Below are 23,355 nucleotides of genomic sequence, written 5' to 3' on the forward strand. Positions count from 1 at the left end.
GATTCCAATTGATTTTGATACCTATTTGCATTGTGTTAAATTTTTAATATGTTTAGATAATAAGTATCTTACTTCAATGTAGATAGGCATGTATTTAATTAAATCTAACTTTTTATTTACCAAAGATGGAAGGTTCTTACAACCCACTTACAACTAGAATAGTCTATAACCTTTTGTAAAATATATACATATTGTACTTTTAAATGTCGATGAGTAAGAATTAAGTAGATATAGTATATAATCGACACTAATCGACTTTTATGTAGGTTTTTTTTTATATTTTTTATTTGTGCCTTAATGATATCAATACAAGAAATTTTACACTAATTGATGCCATAAATAAATTCATTGTTGTCATAATATTTTGCTTCATTTTGAAATTGAATAGGTACTCTTGTATCTAACATACACAATAATCTTTCAAACAAATAGAATATCATTTAAAGCAACAACCATATTATTTTCCGTCGCGTATGCAATAAATTCTTTTATAAAAACAGATAAGAAATGTTTTAAGCGGCGGATTTTTATTTTTATATCAACCGGAATTGTGTTCGGGGCATCCATCTTGTGGACGATAGCTCCGCTATACTCTTTCTATTTCAGTTAATCATTTACCCGCGGGGCCATTAAAGACAAAGATACAGAGACAAACGGACATACATTCGGTGCTGAGAGCTAATCTACACCCACGGTGGAGAAAAAAAAATTGTTTTAAAACCGGTGACGTACCGGAAAACGGGCGTCTTCTATCACACAATAATCCGGGTTGAGAAATGGCCACGTCCTAATCACCATATCGCATTAAAAACGTAATGTCTACAGACCGGTCTCACTAGTTTTATTTTATTATATGAATATATCATTTTGTCGTATACACTGTTATATAATAGATCAAATTAAATTTATTTGGTCAGTGCCGTGGCGATGACCGTTTTTAGAAGTGTTACTTATCTAAAATTCGAAATATAAAAATACGAAACGAACGTGTCATTTGTCTGATATTCGAAATACGAAACGTATATGTCATTTATCTATAATTCGAAATACGAACGACTACACATACACGAGACCAATTTGTATTTCTTTTTTTTTTCTTTCTACGGAGAATGGCAATGTTGCCAGTTAAATAAAAATTAATTGGTCTTGGATGTATTATACAGCTGAACGCACTATCTAGTCCCAAATTAAGCAGAGCTTCTGCTATGGGGTCTATACAACTAACTGGCATACTTTTTTTAAATAAATACATACAAAATAGACATAGTTATTAAACTAAGATTGTGGTATATATATATATATATATATATATATATATATATATATATATATATATATATATATATATATATATATATATATATATTGTGGTATTGTAAATATATCTATCATACCGTCCTCGGCGACCCTTGAAGATAATCATTATCACTTTTAAGAACTAAGAAGTTATCCAATACCCAATTTTTAAACGAACAGAAACTACGGATTTTTCTGTTATGAGACTTTTTTTTTAATTTATTAGTCTCAATAATAATAAGTGTTTACTTTATTACCGTGTATAAAGATTTCGTACAGCTGTGGATTTTTGCTGTTTTTAGTTATTTATATTTTTGTTTATTTTATTTAATCCCCACTACCTACCTATAAAAGAATTTTTTTTAGGATTATCAGTCTTTAGTGTTAAATATTTGCTTATTTCTTTTTTATTAGATTTTTTAATTACTTAACACCTATTTACTCATTTTAGGTAGAAAATTTGAAGCCGTTATTATTTTCTGTTTTTGATTATTTTTTCCTTTTTTTTTTAATTATAAACTAAAAAGGTTTAACCCTTTCCACTCCAATGTCGAGCGTCACTCGACAATGATGTTGCGCCATACCAAAAGGGATTATAAAGATTAGAATTAAGAATTATAATATAGTATCCTGTAATTACTCATAAAATAAAGTTTATCATATAAGAAAAAATCAACTTTATTTACAAAATACGAAAAAAACCCTAAAAGTTAAAAAAAAAAACACAATTTTAACGTGGAGCTGGTGAAATTTATAATTTTCGAATTGGAATTATTTCATTAGATTTATTCCCTACTATTTGATCAGGGTTGCCAGATAATTTCATATAAATGGTAGCCGGCGGTCAACGGAAAAAAAACCTGATAGTTCTGATCGAAAAAAAAAGATTCTTAAAATAAATTTATTTTATAATGTATAATATATCTAATAATATCCTTCTTTATAATAGATATAAAATGAAAATCAACTAAGATAACCACATAAAATTATTAAATTAATTTTTTTTTATACAACTTAGACTGGCAAACAAGCTGACGGCCCACCTGATGGAAAGTGGTGAATGCATTATTAGGAATGGGGATTAGTAGCCCCATTGCTAGCAATATACCCTGTCAGGTCGACCTCCTCGTGGTTTCCCCTGGAAACCAACGTGATAGATTTATTAGTAAATTCGTCACGGTGGACTAACTGACCTGGTTCATTCTCACCTATTTAAACACTTAAACATTAAATGGAATAAATAGTTATACACTATTTATTTCATTTAATGTTTAAGTGTTCTAATAACTAAAAAAGTAAGGTATAATTCTAAAGGAAGTTATTATACTTTTTTGCTGAAATCAGACCTCAAAGTCGTAAAAATTACTAACATACCTAGGTCATGATTCGTTCTCGCTAAATGTTACGAAATCCAATAACCGATTTTAGATGACCATAGACAATATACCTGCCTATTTAAAATAATAATTTATATATGTATACTCTTATATAAACCAATATTATATCTAAAGAGTTAACTTTTTATTGTTTGTAATTGTGGAAACTCAAAAAATGCTGAACTATTTTGAAAAATTTACTTATCTATTACGTCTACATTGTAAGCGCATAACATGGCGTGTATTTTATTTAAAAAAAAAATAACCGTGCAAAGACATAGCGGATCCCTAGTTGAAAAATATCTACAGAGTATGTTCACCCTGTTCAGCCTGTTTCCTATGCATAGACATAAAATTAATCTACCCATACAATTACAAATTCATAAAAAAATAATAATTAAACATTACTGACATTAACAGAGCCGTAAAACGAGTAATATGCGATTTTTATAACCCACTTAATTAAAACAGTGTGTAAAATTAACTAAAACTTGACACACTGTTACAGACAAACGCTGTAATACTGATAATAAGTGGCGTTCGCGTCGATTGGTTATATTTTATTATCTACCTAACTTCCTAAACATGCAATAACTTAACACATTCGCAACCTTGCCAGTGGTGAAAATTAAAAAATTAAAATCCATCGCTATCTCAACGTGGCGACATCACTAATGGCGGGGCATTTTTCAACACTTTAAACGTAAAATCGAGTTGTTTTATCTTGAAATGTGAACGAAATTGCCTATACAATACTGGTATTATCTTTACTGTTGAAAGTAAGTGGCAATAATAAGTTTAACGCGAGCCGAGCGGCCGCGGCCGCGGCCGTGGCGCCCGCACACTGCCGGCGTCTTAGAAAAAAAAAACACTAAATGTCAAATAGTACCTAAGTAATGTTTGCCGCCAAAATATTGTGCACACAATTATATTAGAGCGATCTGCACATCAACATTGCAATAATTTGCCTAGATATAGTGGTTTAAGTGTATTAGAACTTAATTATACCTAATTTACTTTATAATTTATAGTTATTTTTCAACTTAAGGTAAATTTTATTACAATAAAACTAATAGATAATCTAAAATCTTACTAATTTTAAAAATGAGAAATTTTGTAAAAATATTTAGATGTTCACTTAATCATGTTTTAAACGGAACGGATTTAATTATTTCATACACGGATAGGTTATCATATCCTAACTTAACACATAAGATATTTTCTTAGATTATATACATAGAGCATCGAGTCTCAAAAAAGGGTCAGTCTTTTTGTCAGCTAATTGGCAAATTAGCTGACTCGTTTTTTTTTTTTTTATCAGTGTTCTATATACTTACGCATAAAATGTATCTTGACGTATTATTTAATAAATAAAATAAATGTTTACGCATTAAAAAGATGCAGAAATTATAAGACAAAATAAATGTAGAAGTTACAAAAGGAATCACTCATAACTATTTATCACGCAATTTTGTATGAAAATGTTGATCCGTTTTTCTCGAAGCATTTGTATGGAGATTATCTATATAATCTAAGGCTATTTTATAATGATTCACACATACAAATTCGCGGAAAACAGCCAGTATAACTGTGTAAAATATACATTAAGTAGGTACTTATTTTAAAGTCTCATCTCACTATAATGCGACTGTAAAAAAAAACTATAAATAAGTAAGCATATAATACAGTTTTTTTTTTTTTTAACTTTAACGACGATCAAAGAAATTTTATTGCACAAATGTAAGTATAAAATATAAAAGTTTAACTCCGCCGCTCCAAATTATTGGTGAGATTTCGTTAACTGATAACTCGGATACTTTTTATTACGTTTCAAATTGTGTTAAAATGATATAAAAAAATATATATTTAATTTTGTATTCAGATACTTCATTCTACGGATTTGCGTATTAAAGTGCCGTAAGGGGAAAGAGAAAATTTATTTAATAAAAGATTACGTTTAAACCCAAAACATTAACTGGATCACATTTTTAATACAATTCTTTATTAAAAACACAAAAAATTAATTAGAACAAAATCAATATAGATACAAAAAAAAATTGTTATTGTATATTAAAAATATATATTCTTCCATGATACCATTTTCTACGTTAACTATTACATAGATAGAGGATACGATCATGGCGAGAATGGACTGTAAAGACACGTCCTTGCTATAGATTTTTTTTCTTATTACAAGATGAGTTTGATCTTGATCTCGCCTCACTTGATGGTAAGTGATAACAAGATCTAGGATGGACCGCGCTTACCCTGAATACACTTATTCGCCATCAACATTAAAAGAGTCCCAGTTTGTATTTCTCCGGAAAGACAGAAGTAGAAAGAGTTTTCTATTTTCTAGCAGTTCGTATTAGAAACTGAGGTAAATCGATTTGTGTGAATGCGCGGATGCGTAAAACTTCTATGAGTTACTTTGAGTTTTAGTTGTTTAAAGATTTTAATATCCTTAGATATGTAAAATATCACTTAATTTACAATTGATATTATCAATATAGAATTACAGTGTTTTAAATATAATAAAATACACAGTTCGATTGACCAATATATAATTTTACCACCAAATATCAGATAAGTAATTTATTTCTTAATACAGTACTTTATTTAAACGTACTTTTTTACGTTTTTTTTTCTTAATTATTATTAGAAAAACAAACGAACAGCCGATCCACCTGATAGGAAGTGATAACCGTCGTCAACGAAAACTTACAACAGTGCAAGTTTGGGAATTACATGGCAACAAATAAATACTGATATATTTATTTTATTCTATAATAAACTTGACAACAAACTTCTTGAATATCTATTAATACCAAGAATTTACAACTGGCAACACATTACTACTAAGTCATTCCGACTTGTGAGTAATATTATAAATTCAAAAGCGAGTCTCTCTGTTTTTTTATTACAATAATTGGAAGTCTAACCTGAATATATACCGACATAAAGAAGCCCCACCCAAATGAAGTTGGGAATATCGTTTAGTATTTTAAATAAAACATATTAAGCATATATATATATATATATATATATATATATATATATATATATATATATATATATATATATATATATATATATATATATATATATATAAAACTTAATTATAATGTTGGAACGAAACTATTAACAAACGCTACCAAGAATATTAAATTTTAAATAATTTAAACAAATTGGCCTAACAAGGATCAATTTCAAGGGTAGATTCGATACAATGTACTGCCACTACAAGGCTATAGTTAAATTCGTATCCTGCAATCGTTGTTTTGAATTCATATCGAGTATAAAAACACTAGTTATTTACAAAACGGTCTCATAATTTGCAGGAGTCCCTACAAATGATTACGCACCTACTCAATATGCGTAACATACTCTCATGTCACATGATAGGTACTATAAATGCGAAAGCCACTCTCGATCTTGTTACCTTTTCGATTTACTTATAATTTGACAGTCCAATCGTATGTCCTAAAATGTCGAAACCGGTCGAGTTTTAGTAAAAATTATTAGGTAAATTTATTTGTTCAATAATTTATGAAATTCACACATGGCTTATTATTATTATTATGGTATTAATTCAATATTAATTCACCATAAATGTCGAGATATTTTGCTAAAAATGTTTAAAAATGTCGAATAAAATCTACAGTATCGTGTACTTGTAATTAATAACTTTAATATATTCAAAAGTTATTTATCAACGAAATACCTAATACGTGGAAACCAATCATGAATGTCTCTGTCTCAAAAACGAATCTAACCAAATAACGAATACATTTCAATATTTTTATTTATTCAACATTTGAACTCTAGCTAACTCAAAGCTATAATTATAAGGTAAAACCTAATATCTAGAGATTCAGATAATTATTCTAAGAAATTAATTCTTTTGAGTAAAAATAATATGTGTGTATTAACAAAGGACACTGCAAACTAAACTAGCATATGGCCCAACTAGGATTATGCCCAAAAAATTTTTAAGGATTTTGTCACAAGGAAAAAAAACCGCCGCCGCACTTAAATTGTGGCTGTAGCCCACTCAAACATAAACGATATTTCTTTGAAAATACTTGATATTCGAAGGAGATAACAAAAAACAACTTAAAATCCCTATCATTGATAGGAATTAACAGCGAACTTTAAAAAAGGACATGCACAAAAAATCATGGAAAAGGCACAGTGTTTACAAGTTTTTCTGCTTGAAAAAGCCCGTCTTTTAATAATAACAATATCTATAAATATAGAAGTAGGATTAAAAGTTAATTTAACAAAATATAAACAGCAGTTGTAAGAATAAGTTGTTTTTATTTCTAAATAAACACTGCGTGTATCAGATCACGTGTTATCAATCCTTGTTTAGTGGGCCACAGCCAAAAACCCAATATTATCACAGATTACAACCGGCTATTAGTGGACAAATTGATATTCTTATCGACTGTATCATAAAATTTACGATAGGCTTTCGTTTACAATGATCGGACAAGTTTAGTGCAAATATAATTTTGTCCGAATTATCGCGCAAGTATGGCGTAACGTCAAATTGCTGTTTTATTCGTCTACGTGCCCGTTTATGAGGCGCCACCAAATTGCCTCTTCGACATAATTGATTGATTGTCATCCAACAACAGCTGTATAATCTATGGTTTTAAAAAAATAATAAAAAAAAAATACTTGTCAACCTAACCAGCGGCGTTATAATATAAAAATTATTCAATTTAATGCATTATTGAAATACCTTACATGACATATTAGTAATTACCTACGTACTGGAATTAAACTGAATTGAGTATAAGTACTAATTTATTTTAATAAAATACGTAATTATTGCATTATAATTGATTTAATTACATTTTTATTCGAACTTATTAATATTTACTGTCTTTGTTCACATTTTTAGAGTCTTCAATACCATTTATTTATTATATATTGTACTCGTAAATTGAATAGATGTATATTTACTGTAGTTTACGTAGTAATATAGTAGAAAGATTGTAATAAAAGTCCTAAAACATACCTCAATATATTTTTTTTTATAATTTAAACGTGAATATGGTAAGATATATTTTTATAATATAAATTATACAATAAAGTACTGACAAACTGTATATTTTTAGAAAAATATTTGACTATCTGGCATACAACATTTTACATTAATTAACAAGTTTTATTATTGTTATACCTAATATCTATTGTTATTTATAATCTATAGCAAAGATTAAAAAAAAATCATATGACTATATAATTAAATTATTCAAAATTTCAATTTTGTTTATGTTAAATTAAAACAAAAATGAATATTAAAACTAACTAAATTCTATTTTTGTAAAAATTTTAAATTCATATAAGCACGTAACACTTATTTACATTTATTTCATTGCAAAACTTATATAAAAAAAAATTGTAACTGTACGTAAAATAAAAGCGAAATGTAGGTAAGTATCTCATTAAGTAAATTTAAATTACATAAAGCCATTTACGTAAGTTGAGTTTAGCTACATCTAAATATATTTATACACATGTCATAAGTAAATGTTCCTACATTTTATTTATGTACAACTTCCAAATACTCGGTTCACTTGATAACAAAAACAATTTATTAAAATTTATGTTAATTTTACAGCTATACCTACCTATTTGTTGTTTGTTGTATGGATTATTATGAAAAATATAATTAATTCATTTTTATTTACAATTAAACATAAGCAAGTACGAAGATATGATTATTTTCTTACTTTTTTTAATATTTTTTTTTTTTTTATATTTTGGCAGAAGGCTAGTGTAGCCAAGTTTTCATTATTCCAAGTAGGTATTTATTATTTTAAGCATTATAACTTAATTATACAATACAGTTCAGAACTAATAAAATGATAGTTACGTAGTATTAACAAAGAAAATTACTATTATTAATAAAAATAGTATAAAATATATATTATAAGTAAATTATTCAATAAATTTTCTTATATACATATACGTACATTATATATGAATTAACCGATCGAAATAGGTAGTTAAACACTTTTGACTGTATTTTACCGTCGAAATACATTTAAGCGGTAACGTAATAAATTAAATATTTATTTTGGTGCATATTCATTTATTACAAATTATGCTATTATGTATGTAAAAATTATTAAGTCACTCCTGCGCCACCTACCCACTTCTATTTGTTCTCCTTTAACCAAAGATTGTAAGAGATTGCCCTAGCGATAAGACCGCCTTTTGTATCTTTACGTATACATTTTTAATCTGTACTTCATGCTACTGTTTTTTACTTGAATTTTCTAATTGTCATTGGTTTTTTTTTTTTATTTCTGTTGTAATAGAGTTAAATAAACAAAAATATGCTATTACAGTATATATCTGACACCACTGACGAGTTTTAAAGCTTTTAAACCAAGTTTTATAATTATATTTCCATTTCTAAACTCTATTCGTCTAATATTTTTTTTTATTTTATACCAACGTTTCAAAAATAATTTCGAAAATAATATAAAGCCGTTAAAAATTAAACGTTAATAAAGTAACTTTCGTGAAAGTGCAGTGTTTTAGTTTATCCATTAAAAAACAATCAAATGTTTCCTCTTTAAAGTATGTAGTAGGTGTCTACCAACTTATATAAGTTTAAAAATTAAATATATTTTTTGTAATAATAAAATTACAAAAAAAAACAGGTTATGCAATCATTTAACTGCTTATAACAATACTAGACTAGTTGTTTATTGCGGATTCGCTCACGCGACGGGAATGAGTGGTAAAGGTATATTTTATACTTTGTTACCGTCGGAATTTCGGAGTATCGTTTCTTAACGTACGTTAATTAGGATGAGTACTAAATTTATACACTTTCATATAAAGTTAGTTAAAGTCCGTTTCACAGTTTAGTCGAAACAAATCATTTTAAGCAACTACCAATTAAGGATTCTTAATTCGTCTATTTAGGTACCTATTTTTTTTAAGTTACGCGATATTATCACTTATTATGAACTAATTTTAAGTTATTAAAAGAGTTATCTTTAACTTTGAACTCAAGAGTTTGCTGGAAAAGAACTCTTACAGAGTTAACCTTGCCTGTTGATCGTCTTTGTTCAAAATAATTTATATCAATGTAATCTTTGTGTGCAATTAATTATAAAATAAATAAATAAATTCTTTTAACGTACGATAGAATTTATTCTCGTATTTATCTCATTTAAATTTACTCAAAATGTAAAATGCTGTTTTTTTTTTTGCAAGTAAATATGATATTAATATTTTTTTTTATAGAAATATTCATATTTATATAATTTTTATTAATGACATTTAATGTATAAATAATTAATAAGGGTATCATAGGCTACAACAACCGCTTACCATCAGGTGGGCCGCATGCTTGTTTGCCACCTCAGTAGAATAAAAAAATAAAAAAAGGGTAAAATCTTAAATTACTTATATTTATTTGATAAGCACACTACACTCTGTTACACTTACACCTACCTACTCTGTATTTAATATAGTATAATAAATATAAAATATATATTCTCGTATATAAATTAATAAAAATAAACTTTAGTAAGTAGTTTCTCTTCAATAAATGATTTATTTATCACGTATTTCTTAATATAATTATAGATAAAGATAGGTATCTACAGATAACTAGATAGATGCACGTCGTTTAGTATAATATGTTGCTAGTAGGTATTAAAAACTCTAATCACCAAATCCTATTTTTGATCTAGTATGCGCTATTATAAGTTTTTTTTTTTTATTATCTGTCTCTGTGCAAAATTTTATTCAAATTTGTTTTGCCATATATGTCTCATGAACTTTAACATTTACATCTTATCTATTTAGTATTTAGTAGAATTAAAAGTAACGAATTAAAAGTAACTACCTACACGCCTTTTTACACCTAAAGTTCCACTTTTAATTTTATACAATAAAATTATATTTTTCGGATTATCAGTTTTCTATGTGATGCGAAAGTAATGACGAACTTGTTAATTAACATTAACAAAACACTAAATCAGTAATCTTAGTTTAAAACCACTAATAACAGTAAAATAAATGCATAAACAAAGCTATTTGTGAAAAAAATAATTGTTTATATAATTTTGTTCATTAAAAATATAAAAATGACTATAAACTCTTATTACGAATTAACCATTTATCGTTTTTGAAACACGAATAATAATATTTTACAGCAATGGATCTGAATACCAGTAAATGATCGAATAAGAAACGGTTACATAAGAAAACAATATATTTTGTAGTACTAAAAAATCTCGGACATTAACCGAACCGTGTCATGTATGAACTAGACGTCACACTGTAGGGAACTGGTACAAAAAACTATTAGAATGAGTATAGCGATCTTATTTTATAAAATTATATTGTGAAATACGGAATTGTCGAATTAAAAATGGAACTTTAGGTATAAGTTAAGTGTAAACGCACGGGTTACCGTCGGCAACATATCGTGTGGGGGCATAATGATGTACATAAACAATACGTATATTATGCGATTTAATCTTATAATTATATACTTTGATATTACGATATATATCTATTAACACATTACCGATATATCTACTTGGCATGTTGCTTTTATAATAATGCGATCTCTCATTATTTCGTTAATACATAATTGCGATTATGCGCCTTAATTATCGCATCCACAATCCATTTTATCTTGCACACGATTTTATCGTTGTCATAGATAAATTTGCACGTCACTTTTTTTTTTTTATTTATATAAAAAAATTAAAAGTCCATACACACAGGCGTGTTGGGATTTTTTACGTTACATGATCACTAGTTAATTGCACAGCTGTCAAATTTGAATAATGACAGCCATCTTCTAAGAACAACAAGAACGTTAAATTTGTTTACAAAATTAACAGAAAAGGATTAAATAGGTATTTTCTATTTTCTGGAATTTAAACAATAACAACTGAATAGGTACGTATCTATCCTATAGAATAATGTCACTGTTCCGTTAGGCCATGTTTACCGCCTAGTAAAAAAAAAAAGTTTTATTGTCAATTGAATTTTATTGTGAGTTCCTGAGACTCTTTTGTATCCAACAGTGCGTTTAAAAGCTGCTTGTTGCAAGCAATTCCTATGGGACCCTAAGAGAGCATTCGACAATGGGCGCCCCGCTGTAGTCTGTATTATCCCATTTATATGGTACGTTCCAACATACGGTTCCGTCAGGTGGCCAATGTATGTATAAGAATTCATTTATTCAGTAATCCGACGTAATGTATTCGCACAGCCATAGCCGCGTCTGCCGCGTTAGACAATGGGTCTAGTTCACGCATCTATTACACTGGACAGCGGCCACTTACGTTAGTTTTCGCTGATTTATCTAGATTTGTACTAATGAGCGTTTATAACGCCCTAACCCTATCACTATGTAATGTATTCCACTTCGTTTTCACTATCACGGGCGATGCTCCGGTGTGATGATTCGACGCGTTTTACCATTCGATTATATATTCTGAACGCGTTTGACTTGTTAAAACAACTCCCCGGTGCCGGAGCATGCTTAATGTATCGTCTCAAATGTCCTACCTGTTACTTAACATGTCTCAATTTTGATTTAGTCATGCTATGGCTGTGTAGCGACAGCGCCTTTGCCTTGTAAACATTTATGAGTACGACTTTAGTTTTTTTTTCTGTGAACAGCTGTATCTAGATCTGCCTATCTCATCGGCGAGATAACGTTTTATTGTATTGACAAAATTATATCACGGGCCTTCTAGTTTTACGTAAGTGAGTATATTGTCAAATCCATTGATATCGGTATCAACAAATCGCTCCGGCCGCGCCTACTACTGTCGACAGTGTAACTGTGTTGTGTTGTGTTTGCAGTGTGGATAGTGTCAAACAGGGTACGTACCCTAGGCTGAGCCATGAAAGCTCGGCCCGAGCCCGGGTGCAAGGCTCCGCTGGCCACCACGAACGTTTTTCGTCACGGGCCCAACCTAACACAACACACAAGCACGTGAACACATACACATAAATTATTTGACACCGTCACAGCGGCCCGCTAGCTCACTAGTGTCATAATGCACTCGCGACGGTTGTAAACTTAAGGTTTTGTAAGGTTCGATCACGGGACGCGGCGTGGCCGAGCGAGGCGCGGGGAAGCGGGAGGCCCGACGCGCTCGGCAGTCTGGCGGACACTGGCGCGGGCCGAGCGAGCAGGGCCGTCGGCGGGGCGTGGCGGCCCGCCCAGCGCGGCGGCGGCCAATCGCGCGCGCGGCCCGCTCGCGCACGGACGCCGCGCCGCGGTGCGCGTGTGTGCCGCACACCCGCGTCGCCCGCCCGCCACACCGCGCGCGCGCTCGCCGTACACGGTCGTGCGCGTTTTTTCAACGGTTTTTGCGACAATTACATGAGAGTTTTCCTCTGCTCGGATTTTCTGCACTGTAGCTAATCAAAATTGCACAGTTCCTCTCGTACGGAACGTCGCGAGTTAGGCGTCTCACGCTCACGTGTGTGCCGCTCCAATGATATGACTGGATGTTTTTTTTTTATCTTATAATTTCAAGTTATGTACAAACACTGCGAATCTTGAGAAAACAACTCGTATAGGGTCACAGTAATTTGCTAATAGTAAAACAAGTGTTCGTCTGGGCGTGTGGTACGCATGCGCCGTGCCCCTTTAGCTCTCGGTACACAAAAGTGCTTGATGTGAAAACTTTCCGAGTTAGAGAGTGACCGCAACCATTCATAATTTAGATCCAATCTCGGCACTACACTCCAATACGGAATTATAGGTACACAGCTCACTTTAAAGCGAAAAATTAATTTAGGTAGGAAACTACAAACAGAAACTTAGATAATTAATTTAAAAACATAAATAGGTAGGTGCTAATATTCATTAATAGCTACATATCTTTAATAGTAGAGAGGCCTTAACATTTCCCAAATATTGATTAAAAAGAAATGAATTTAGTATTAAAAAAAGATATCACCGAAAGTAGACAAAAAAGCGTATCACTTCTGACAATAGCGGTTGAATTTTGGTCGACTTAATTGAGAATGGAAACTTAGCTAGGAATATTGAATATTTACTGTACTTACGACTGTAGCAGCTACTTGTCGACACAAGCGGTCCTATTAACACTTCCGATTAGACTTGCCTACGTTTGCAACATATAGATAGATAGATAGATAATTTATTTGCATTACTTACTTACAGCACACAAATTACAACATACATATAGAAAAAAAAGCGAGATAACATAAAGGAAAAAAAATACACAATGCTAAATACAATTTTCGTTTGGAGTATAGGTTACAGTTGGATCGTATCCTGGTTATAGCCAAATACCTATCAACATGTTTAATAGGTATATAACCATAAATAAATCAATTTTTTAACTATACACATCTTTAACCTATACCTATTGGCTTACCTTTTAAGATATACAAAGACATATAGCGTTATTTCATATAATATACTTATTAGATATATGTACATACCGATCATATAATGACGACGTTAAAAAATCAACGCCTTTGAAATTAATCCAAAAAATAAGCCACTGTAAGCAATAACAGTAGAATTTAAATATGCTAAATACAGAATACGAACTTATATAATTTTACTGAATGGTTGCTGTAGTCGTTAGACTGGAAATGTAAAACCTCTGACTGTATTTTTAAACCACCAAACTATGTAGTTAATTAAACCTATGCAATACATAATCCAGTCACTATTTATGTAATGACCAAGCAAATACATATGACGTACTTACCAATATGTATCTCAAATAAACACGTAACTACAACCAAATCAAATTGGGGGGAAAGGATTGTTAGCAACGGAGTTTGCCAGCCCCATTGCTAGCAATATACCTTATTAGGTCGACCTCCACGTGATTCCCCCTGGAAACCATCGTAAACAATTCTTGTTGAATTCGTCACGATGGGCTAACTGGCCTGCTTCATCCTCACCTATCATCCCTCACTGGTGCCCCGCCGGTGTATACCGATAGCGCGAGTGGGGATACCATTCCATTAACACCCATTAAATAAAAAAAAAAACCAAATCAAATTCTCTTGTTGCATAATTACACATATGATTCAAGTTTACACATAATCTTTTACAAAATAAATAAGTTCAAAATATTATACATTATATTACCTATCTATACTTATACGAAAATATATCTGTACTAAAAAAAATAGATATCAATAAAATGAGCCTAAAAAGTAAACCAGTGCTGTCAATAGCCATAGAATTTTGGTATACTTAATTAATGGTGAAAGGATACCTGTAGTTAAGTATGCACATGGTATAATGTATCCAACGTACCCAATAATCAGGGCCTCTTATATCTCTGTTTGTGGTTTTAAACCGCTAAACCTTAATTTACCTACCTATATAATACACATATATAATAGTGAAAACATATTCTCAATTTTACACACGAACCTACTATATAGGCCTAGCTGTAATATTAAAAACTACAGCTAGGCCTATGTGGTATAAATAAATTACAGAATAGTATTTCATAACTGTATGAAATATATAAAAATACATAGCTACTAACCTATGTAGTTTCGAGGTTGACATAAAATTAAAAATGCCGACTTTCCGATATAATTTTCCGTATATTTTTTACGCCATATTTGACAAGACAATATTTTTTTATTTCTACATTATAGCAAAGACATATTACAGATACTGCCTTAACATAGGTAATGTAAGAAATTATCTGTAATACGTACACTTGCAGAAAAACGGATTTATATTTAAAAATAATCGACAGCATCAATATGTGTGCTAAAAAAATGATCCATTGCTGCCAATCGCCGTAGAATTTAGGTGCGTCGAATTGAGGACTGAAACTTATAGGCTAACGTTACTGTAGGCTTTCGTCTAACCTACTGTACCTTGAAATCTTATTGTTTTATGCTATCCTATTCTGTATATATGAATAGGATACTTGACTTGGTCATTGTTTATGAAGTAACAAAGTGTAAATGTTTCCAATAAGTTGAAGATTATGCAGACACTAAGGTATGGAACCTTAGACAGCAGATAGATAATCCTACCTTCATCATTACGTTACATTGTTCACTGCTGTGTATATTTCTCTCTATTTTAAGTATATTTCTTCCAAAGAACATAGACCTTTTTTTTTACAACTTAGAATGGCAAACAAACTGACGGCCCACCTGATGGAAAGTGGTAACCATCGCCTATAGACATGAGCAGTACCACATGGACATAACAGAGTATACTGTTTCGCCCATGATACCACCAATGCGTTTCCATTCCTGAGGACTCATGTGTTATTCCTCTGTACCCTGTAAATTCACGCCATATCCCACCCTTCAAACCGAAACACAGCCATGCAAACACAACTGCTTCACGGTTGAAACACGAATGGGACAGAGGTACCCAAGCAATCGACTTTTGTACAAAGTCTCCCTCTGGTAAAACTTTAATATATAGCAATCATATAAATATAGAACTAACTCATTCAAAAAACCTTGATTGATCACCAAACGCCACCCACCTAATATTTTTTTATCGAAGTATAAAATATCCTATCTCTTAAGTTAAAGAGAACATTACACATTTATAAAAAATCATTACAATCGGTTAAGCCGTTTCGAAGATTAGAACGTGAACGGATATCGTGTCACGGGAATTTTGGATAATCTGTTATAATAGAAGTTAACGAGAACGTATGCAAGTTTTGTTGAAATTATCATAGAAACACACTCTAAAAGAAATTTAGGGGCTAGGAAGTGACAAACAAACTCACTATCATATTTGTGATCTTAATATGAAAGCAGTACCTACAGTTTTCATTGAATTAGACATAAATTGTATAAAATATAGAATCCTACCTAATTGAAGTTAGGTATATACATATATTTAGATAAATATAGTTTTTTTATGGCAGATACTGTTATTTATTTATTTACCCTTTATTGCACCACTTAAAGAATAATACAAAATACATATATTATATATATATATAGGCTTCTTAGGGTTCCGTCGATATTTTTATATAGTATAAAAAAAAGTTGCTTCCATTTTTTTTTTAATTTAATTAATCCTTACTAATATTTTAATTAAGGATAAGAAAGCTGAAGTGACAATGGATTGGTCACATAGAAGAACCGATAATCAATGGAGAAGAAAGGTTCTTGAGTGGCGACCCCGTACGGATAAACGCAATGTAGGACGACCCCCCACTAGATGGAGTGACAACCTCAAATGCATTGCAGGGAGTCAGTGGGTGCAGGTGGCTCAGGACCGTTCCTTAAGTTTTTTTTCTTTATACAACTTAGAATGGCAAACAAGCTGACGGCTCACCTGATAGAAAGTGATAACCGTCGCCTATAGACGTGAGCAGTACCATGGACACAACAGAGTATACTGTTTCGCCCATGATACCCCCCTTGTGTTGCCATTCCTGAGGACTCTGATGTTATTCCTCTGTACCCTGTAAATTCACTGCCATATCCCACCCTTCAAACCGAAACACAGCCATGCAAACATAACTGAATTACGATAGAAACACAAATAAGTCAGAGGGGCCCAATCAAACTACTACTAAATTATCAAAATATATATAAAATTAAAATTTCATTTCAATTATACTCTTGTCTTATTTGCTACTTGGATATGTTTATAAATAAATATCCTTAATACGCAACTTTCTTTTCATTTAAGTTTCCTCTTGTCAGTGCAACTAATTCATGCATCTTCTTGCAGCCAGCTCTATCCCAGGCCATATCCTTGACCTCCCTATACGACATGACACCTAGTGTTTCCTTTATCTGTCCCATGTAGTTATTCCTCGGTCTTCCACTTCCTCTTTTGCCCTCTATCTTTCCTTCTACTATGCTCTTTAAAAAAATCGTCATGTCGTATAAGATGGCCCAGCATTTTGCCTCTTCTATTCTCTATTATTTCAACCAACATTAAGTCATATTAAATTTTATCTTGTTTGCTGTGTAATTATATAAACTATGTTAACTCATTCTAATAATTAAAAGCTTATTTGTTTATACTTGTACAAAGGTGTACAAGTATAAACAAATAAGCTTATATTTGTAATATACTTGTACACCTTTGTACAAGTATAAAAAAATAAAAGTGTGTAAAAAACATTAAAAAAAAATTACTCCTCTCTATTCAAAGATTACTTGGAAGAGGCCACTTTTGGCGATAAGGTCGCCAATTGTTTTCTCAGTGTATTCTTCTCTTGTAATTGTTTGTAATAAGTTATAAGTCGTTAATGTTTAAATAAGTTTACTACTGTAATCTTTTGAAGGAAGCAATAAAGAGTAGGTTTCTCTCTACTCAACTGTATAACCTACATTTATTTAACCTGATAAGGCATATTTCTAGCAACGGGGCTGTCAAACTCCATTGCTAACAATCCCTTTCCCCCCTACATAGGTAGTTTGTGGCTAAATAAATAAAATGATGCAAGTGTTTTTATCACACAATATTTCACGAACATCTATTTGTTTACCACCATTTCGATTTTCTCGTTTAACCGTCTGCAAGTTTTTTTTTATACAATTTAGAATGGTAAACAAGCTGACGGCCCACCTGATGGAAAGTGGTAACCGTCGCCTATAGACATGAGCAGTACCATGGACATAACAGAGTATACTGTTTCGCCCATGATACCCCCCATGCGTTGCCATTCCTGAGGACTCATGTGTTATTCCTCTGTACCCTGTAAATTCACGCCATATCGCACCCTTCAAACCGAAACACAGCCATGCAAACACAACTGCATCACGATTGAAACATGAGTGGGACAGAGGTACCCAAGCAATCGACTTTTGTACAAAGTCTCCCTCTGGTATAATTACGATTATCTAATATATATATTTTTTAAGTACTTGTTCTTGATATTTATAGCACGTAGATGTTACGTGTGTATATAAGAGATAGACTATATTTTTTACATATTTGTATATTATATATAATTTTGTATATAATTAATATATATCAATAATTACTGAATTTCGGAAAAAAAGATACAAAAATCTGTAAAGAAAAATATGCCAATACACTTAATATGCTAAACTACAAGCGATCCATTTTCCGGAGTCCGGTTAAGAATTGCCAATTAGATGAATTGTAAATATGGATCCTTATTGGAACCTGTTAGGAATTACTAATTCGGCCATTTTGCATCTCCTGAACAGTTTTGCCTGCTTACAAAATGTAAGACAGCCTTTGTCTTCCCACGGATAACTATGTCCCCTCCACAACTAACAGACTCCACGTCTGGGGGAGGGGGAAGGGATTGTTAGTAATGCGGACTATCAGTCCCATTGCTAGCAATATACCCTGTTAGGTCGACCTCCACGTGGTCCCCTCTGGAAACTATCGTGCTGGATTTCAAGTGTATTCATGACGATGGGCTAACTTGACCTGCTCTTTCATCGTCACTTATCACCACTCACTGGTGCCCCATCAGCGTGTTCTGACCAGAGGGAGACTTTGTACAAAAGTCGTTTACTTGGATACGTCTGTACCATTCGTGTTTCAACCGTAAAGCAATTATGTTTGCATGGCTGTGTTTCGGTTTGAAGGATATGGCGTGAATTTACTGGATACAGAGGAATAACACCTGACTCCTCAGGAATGGCAACGCATGGGGGGGTGTCATGGGCGAAACAGTGTACTCTGTTATGTGCATGGTACTGCTCATGTCTATAGGCGACGGTTACCACTTTCCATCAGGTGGGCCGTCAGCTAGTTTGTCATTCTAAGTTGTATAAAAAAAAGAGAGACTACTAAGTATATTAGTAGGTTAGCGGCACTTTTTGGCGGTAATAAAAAAATATAAAAAAATACTTAATAGATTTAAGCTTACTTGAATAGAAATATTTTTTACTGCTTTTCTTTTAAATAGGTTAAAATGGAACGCTAATACCTCATGCACTATGGTCGAACATGGTGAATTCAATGATAATTAACCACGATGGTTTCCAGGAACCGTGTGGAGGTCGACCTAATAGATTATATATATAGAATATATATATACCTATAAAAAAACGCTAAAGAAAGAAAGCACGAAAGGTAACAATAAAAGGACTCTATGGAAATGGCAGGAGAGTCATGAAAGAAAAATTGCTAAACAATAAACCAAGGTAAACAACCTGGATTTTGATATCTGGGAGAAAGCGCGCTCGTCAGGGGAAGCCATATAAAAATAAAAAAATATAGATTATATTGCTAGCAATGACAGTTTTATACCCAATTGTTAACAATCCCTTTCCTCCCTGTACATTTGTTGTCATTTAACTAACTCTTAGATTGAATTAATTTTCTATATGGCCAACTACTTTACTGAATTAAATTAAACATATCAACCAATCAACAGTTTTATTATTAATTAGATATGTACCTATATATTATTTTTCTAAATATATTATTCTATATATATGATTATTCGTCTTAAAATCTACAATAAATTTACCAGATAATAAGAGACTGTACAAAAGTCGATTGCTTGGGTACCTCTGTCCTATTCTTGTTTCTACCGTGAAGTAGTTGTGTTTGCATGGCCGTGTTTCGGTTTGAAGGGTGGGATATGGCGTGAATTTACAGGCTACAGAGGAATAACACCTGAGTCCTCAGGAATGGCAACGCATGGGAGGTATCATGGGCGAAACAGTTTACTCTGTTATGTCCCTGGTACTGCTCATGTCTATAGGCGACGGTTACCACTTTGTGCTAACTGACCGAACACTGAACAGAGAAACACTTCATAAATAGATAAACACTCTGTATTGTTTCCTTCAAAAGATTACAATAGGAAACTTATTATAAATATAAACAATTACAAAAAAAGATTACGCTAAGAAAACAATGGACAGTCTTATCGCTAAAAGCGGTCTCTTTCAAACAACCTTTATACAAAATACTTCTGTCATTTTTCCGGTACTTCTAACGCTCCTGCAAGCAGCAGTGCTGTTTCTATGACCCTGATTCACTTAGAAGGGTATATTAAGGGTATATCATTTATTTTAACATTTATTATACAAGTAGGTAGGTATTATATGTATTTATGTAATATTTTATTATATATTTTAATATTTTATTTAACTGTATATTTGTTTATGTATTAATAGTTGTAGCACTTCAGCTGCCCGCTAATGAAATGCTTTCTTACTGTACTGGGTTGACTGGAAGAGATCTCTGTCAGAGATAAGTCCACCCTTGCTCACAACATATATAAATACATTATTTTATATGTAACTTACAAATGCAATAAAGTATATACATACAAATGCTTCGAGAAAAGCGGATCAAGTTTTTCATACAATTTTGCGTGATAAATAATTGATGAGTGATTCCTTTATAATGAATAAAAGATGCAAAAGACAAAGTAATTTCTATATTTATTTTGTCTTCTAACTTTTGCATCTTTTCAATGCGTAAAAACTTATTTTATTTATTAAATAATTGAATATACATACGTCAAGATAACTTGACAATTAGCTGACAAAAGTTGACCCGTTTTTATGTTGTATCCGTGTTAATCTAATATATATAGGGCTTTGAAATTACAGGGCACGAAGACTTAACACCCTAGCCCTCGTGAAGCAAGAAACACAAAAAAGAAACATAATTGTTTGTATCTATAATAAGTTTACTACTGTAAACTTTTGGAAGCAAAAATAAAAAGTAACTATCTATCTATCTATGTATAATCGAATTCTGAAACACCTTCGTAAAAATTAATATGTTAAAAGTAACTATTACAAAAACAAGGGGGAAAGGGATTGTTAGTAATGCGAATTATCAGTCCCATTGCTAACAATATACCCTTACAGGTCGACCTCCCCGTGGTCCCCCCTGAAAACCATCGTGCTGAATTCTAAGTGTATTTATCACGATCGGTTAACTGGCCTGTCTTTTCATCCTCACCTACCATCCCTTATTGGTGCTCCGCCAGCGTATACCGTTAGCGCAGGCGATATTACCATTTCATTATCATTCATAAAAAAATATTACAAAAACAAAGAGTTATTTAATGTTTATTTATTTATTTGACACTTTATTTTACTATTTATAGAGTAACTAATACAGTTAATTTTAACGAGAAGAGGTACAAAAGGCAGCCTTTTCGCTAAGCAATCTCTTCCAGACAACCTTTGGTTAGAGGACATTGAGAAAAAGGACAATATTATTTCATATTATATAAAAAAAATTCAAAAAAAAAAAATAAAAAACCATTGTCTGTAAATAGGTAAGTACGTTGTATTAATTTTAAAGTAAGAACATTTGTTATTTTAAATATGGCGCAGGAAAAAATATTGCGCAGCCAAATATTATATGCGGGTCATTGTTATATATCAGTCATTATCAGCTTTACGATAATACAATAATAATAACTTATTTACTTCGGTTCCGTCCGTGCGTCCGTGCGTCCGTGCGTCCGTGCGTCCGTGCGTCCGTGCGTCCGTGCGTCCGTGCGTCCGTGCGTCCGTGCGTCCGTGCGTCCGTGAGCCAATCGACAAATTAACTGATTAAATTTTGACATGTTTTTTTTTTTATTTGACGCTCGATTCTTTATCTAATATTAATCTATGTTTAAAAGGTAACTAATTCTAAATGCTTATAATGTAAAAGTAAATTTGTTTCTTATTGGCAACAGCTCAACCAATTGTCATTCAGTTTGGTATATTAGGTACTAAATACTCGTATGTATGTATGTATATCTCTTTGTATTATTCTTTAAGTAGTGCAATAAGTAAATAAATTAATAAATAAAAATATTTTTATATTCAAGTACACTTCATTAGTGGGGAAGAAAGGTTCTTGTATGTCGACCCTGTACGGTCAAACGCAGTGTACGACGAAACACACTAGATGGAGTGACGACCTCAAATGCATTGCAGGGATTCAATGGATGCAGGTGGCTCAGGACCGTTCCTTATGGCAGTCTATTGGGAAAATCTATGTTTAGCAGTGAACAAATAATGGCTGGAATGATGATGATGATGTGTTCATATAAATACTTTTTTCTAACATGCGCAAGCGCATTAATTATAGAGTAAACTAGAAGCCCGGTACGTGCTTCGCTACGTATAAAGTGAAATAATAAAAAACAAAGAATTAAATGACCGCATGAATGACATAACAACATGCTTGTACTGTTAACACTGAAAAAAGTTTCAATTTGACACATAAATCCCCATTAACAACATGATCCGCCATTTATTGAATTCATTTGTTACAAAAAATGTGACAAACGAAGAACCGCTCGATGGATTTTGTGCAAACTTCACATAAACCATCTACTAAATAGTCCGAACAAAGCCTAAACATTTGGTTTGGATAGGTGAGCCCGTTCTTGAGTTATAAAATTACAACGAAAAGTGGCATTAAGTTATATATATATATACACATATATACATATATATATATATATATATATATATATATATATATATATATATATAGACAGCTATAAATCAAAAAATTATTTCACATGCGGGTCGCAATCTGAAGTAAATACTAGATTTTTCTAAACTTCAATATGTACCTAAACAATACGCGCACATTCTGAGTAGCAGACTGTAAACTCCATCCCAACCATCTGGACGAGTGGCGGTCCTCCACCGTGCGTTTTTCAAGACACTTTCTTCCACGCACAACCATTCTTTGGAATCAACT

The 23,355-nt window shown here is 31.8% G+C and overlaps 1 protein-coding gene across 1 annotated transcript in view; it reads right to left on the reverse strand.

Annotated features, from left to right (window-relative positions):
- LOC113519897 (homeobox protein homothorax) overlaps nt 1-12,873 on the reverse strand; it is a 409,098-nt gene extending 396,225 nt beyond the window's left edge. Inside the window, exon 1 of the mRNA XM_052900545.1 lies at nt 12,568-12,873. Within this exon, the coding sequence (XP_052756505.1) occupies nt 12,568-12,582 (15 nt within the window). The 5' untranslated portion in view covers nt 12,583-12,873. The remainder of the gene's footprint in view (nt 1-12,567) is intronic.
- Between the last annotated feature and the right edge of the window lie 10,482 nt (nt 12,874-23,355).

The sequence above is a fragment of the Galleria mellonella genome, unplaced genomic scaffold, assembly GCF_026898425.1.
Source record: "Galleria mellonella isolate WM207_F2 unplaced genomic scaffold, CSIRO_AGI_GalMel_v1 utg65, whole genome shotgun sequence".
In the NCBI taxonomy this organism is placed as follows: domain Eukaryota; kingdom Metazoa; phylum Arthropoda; class Insecta; order Lepidoptera; family Pyralidae; genus Galleria; species Galleria mellonella.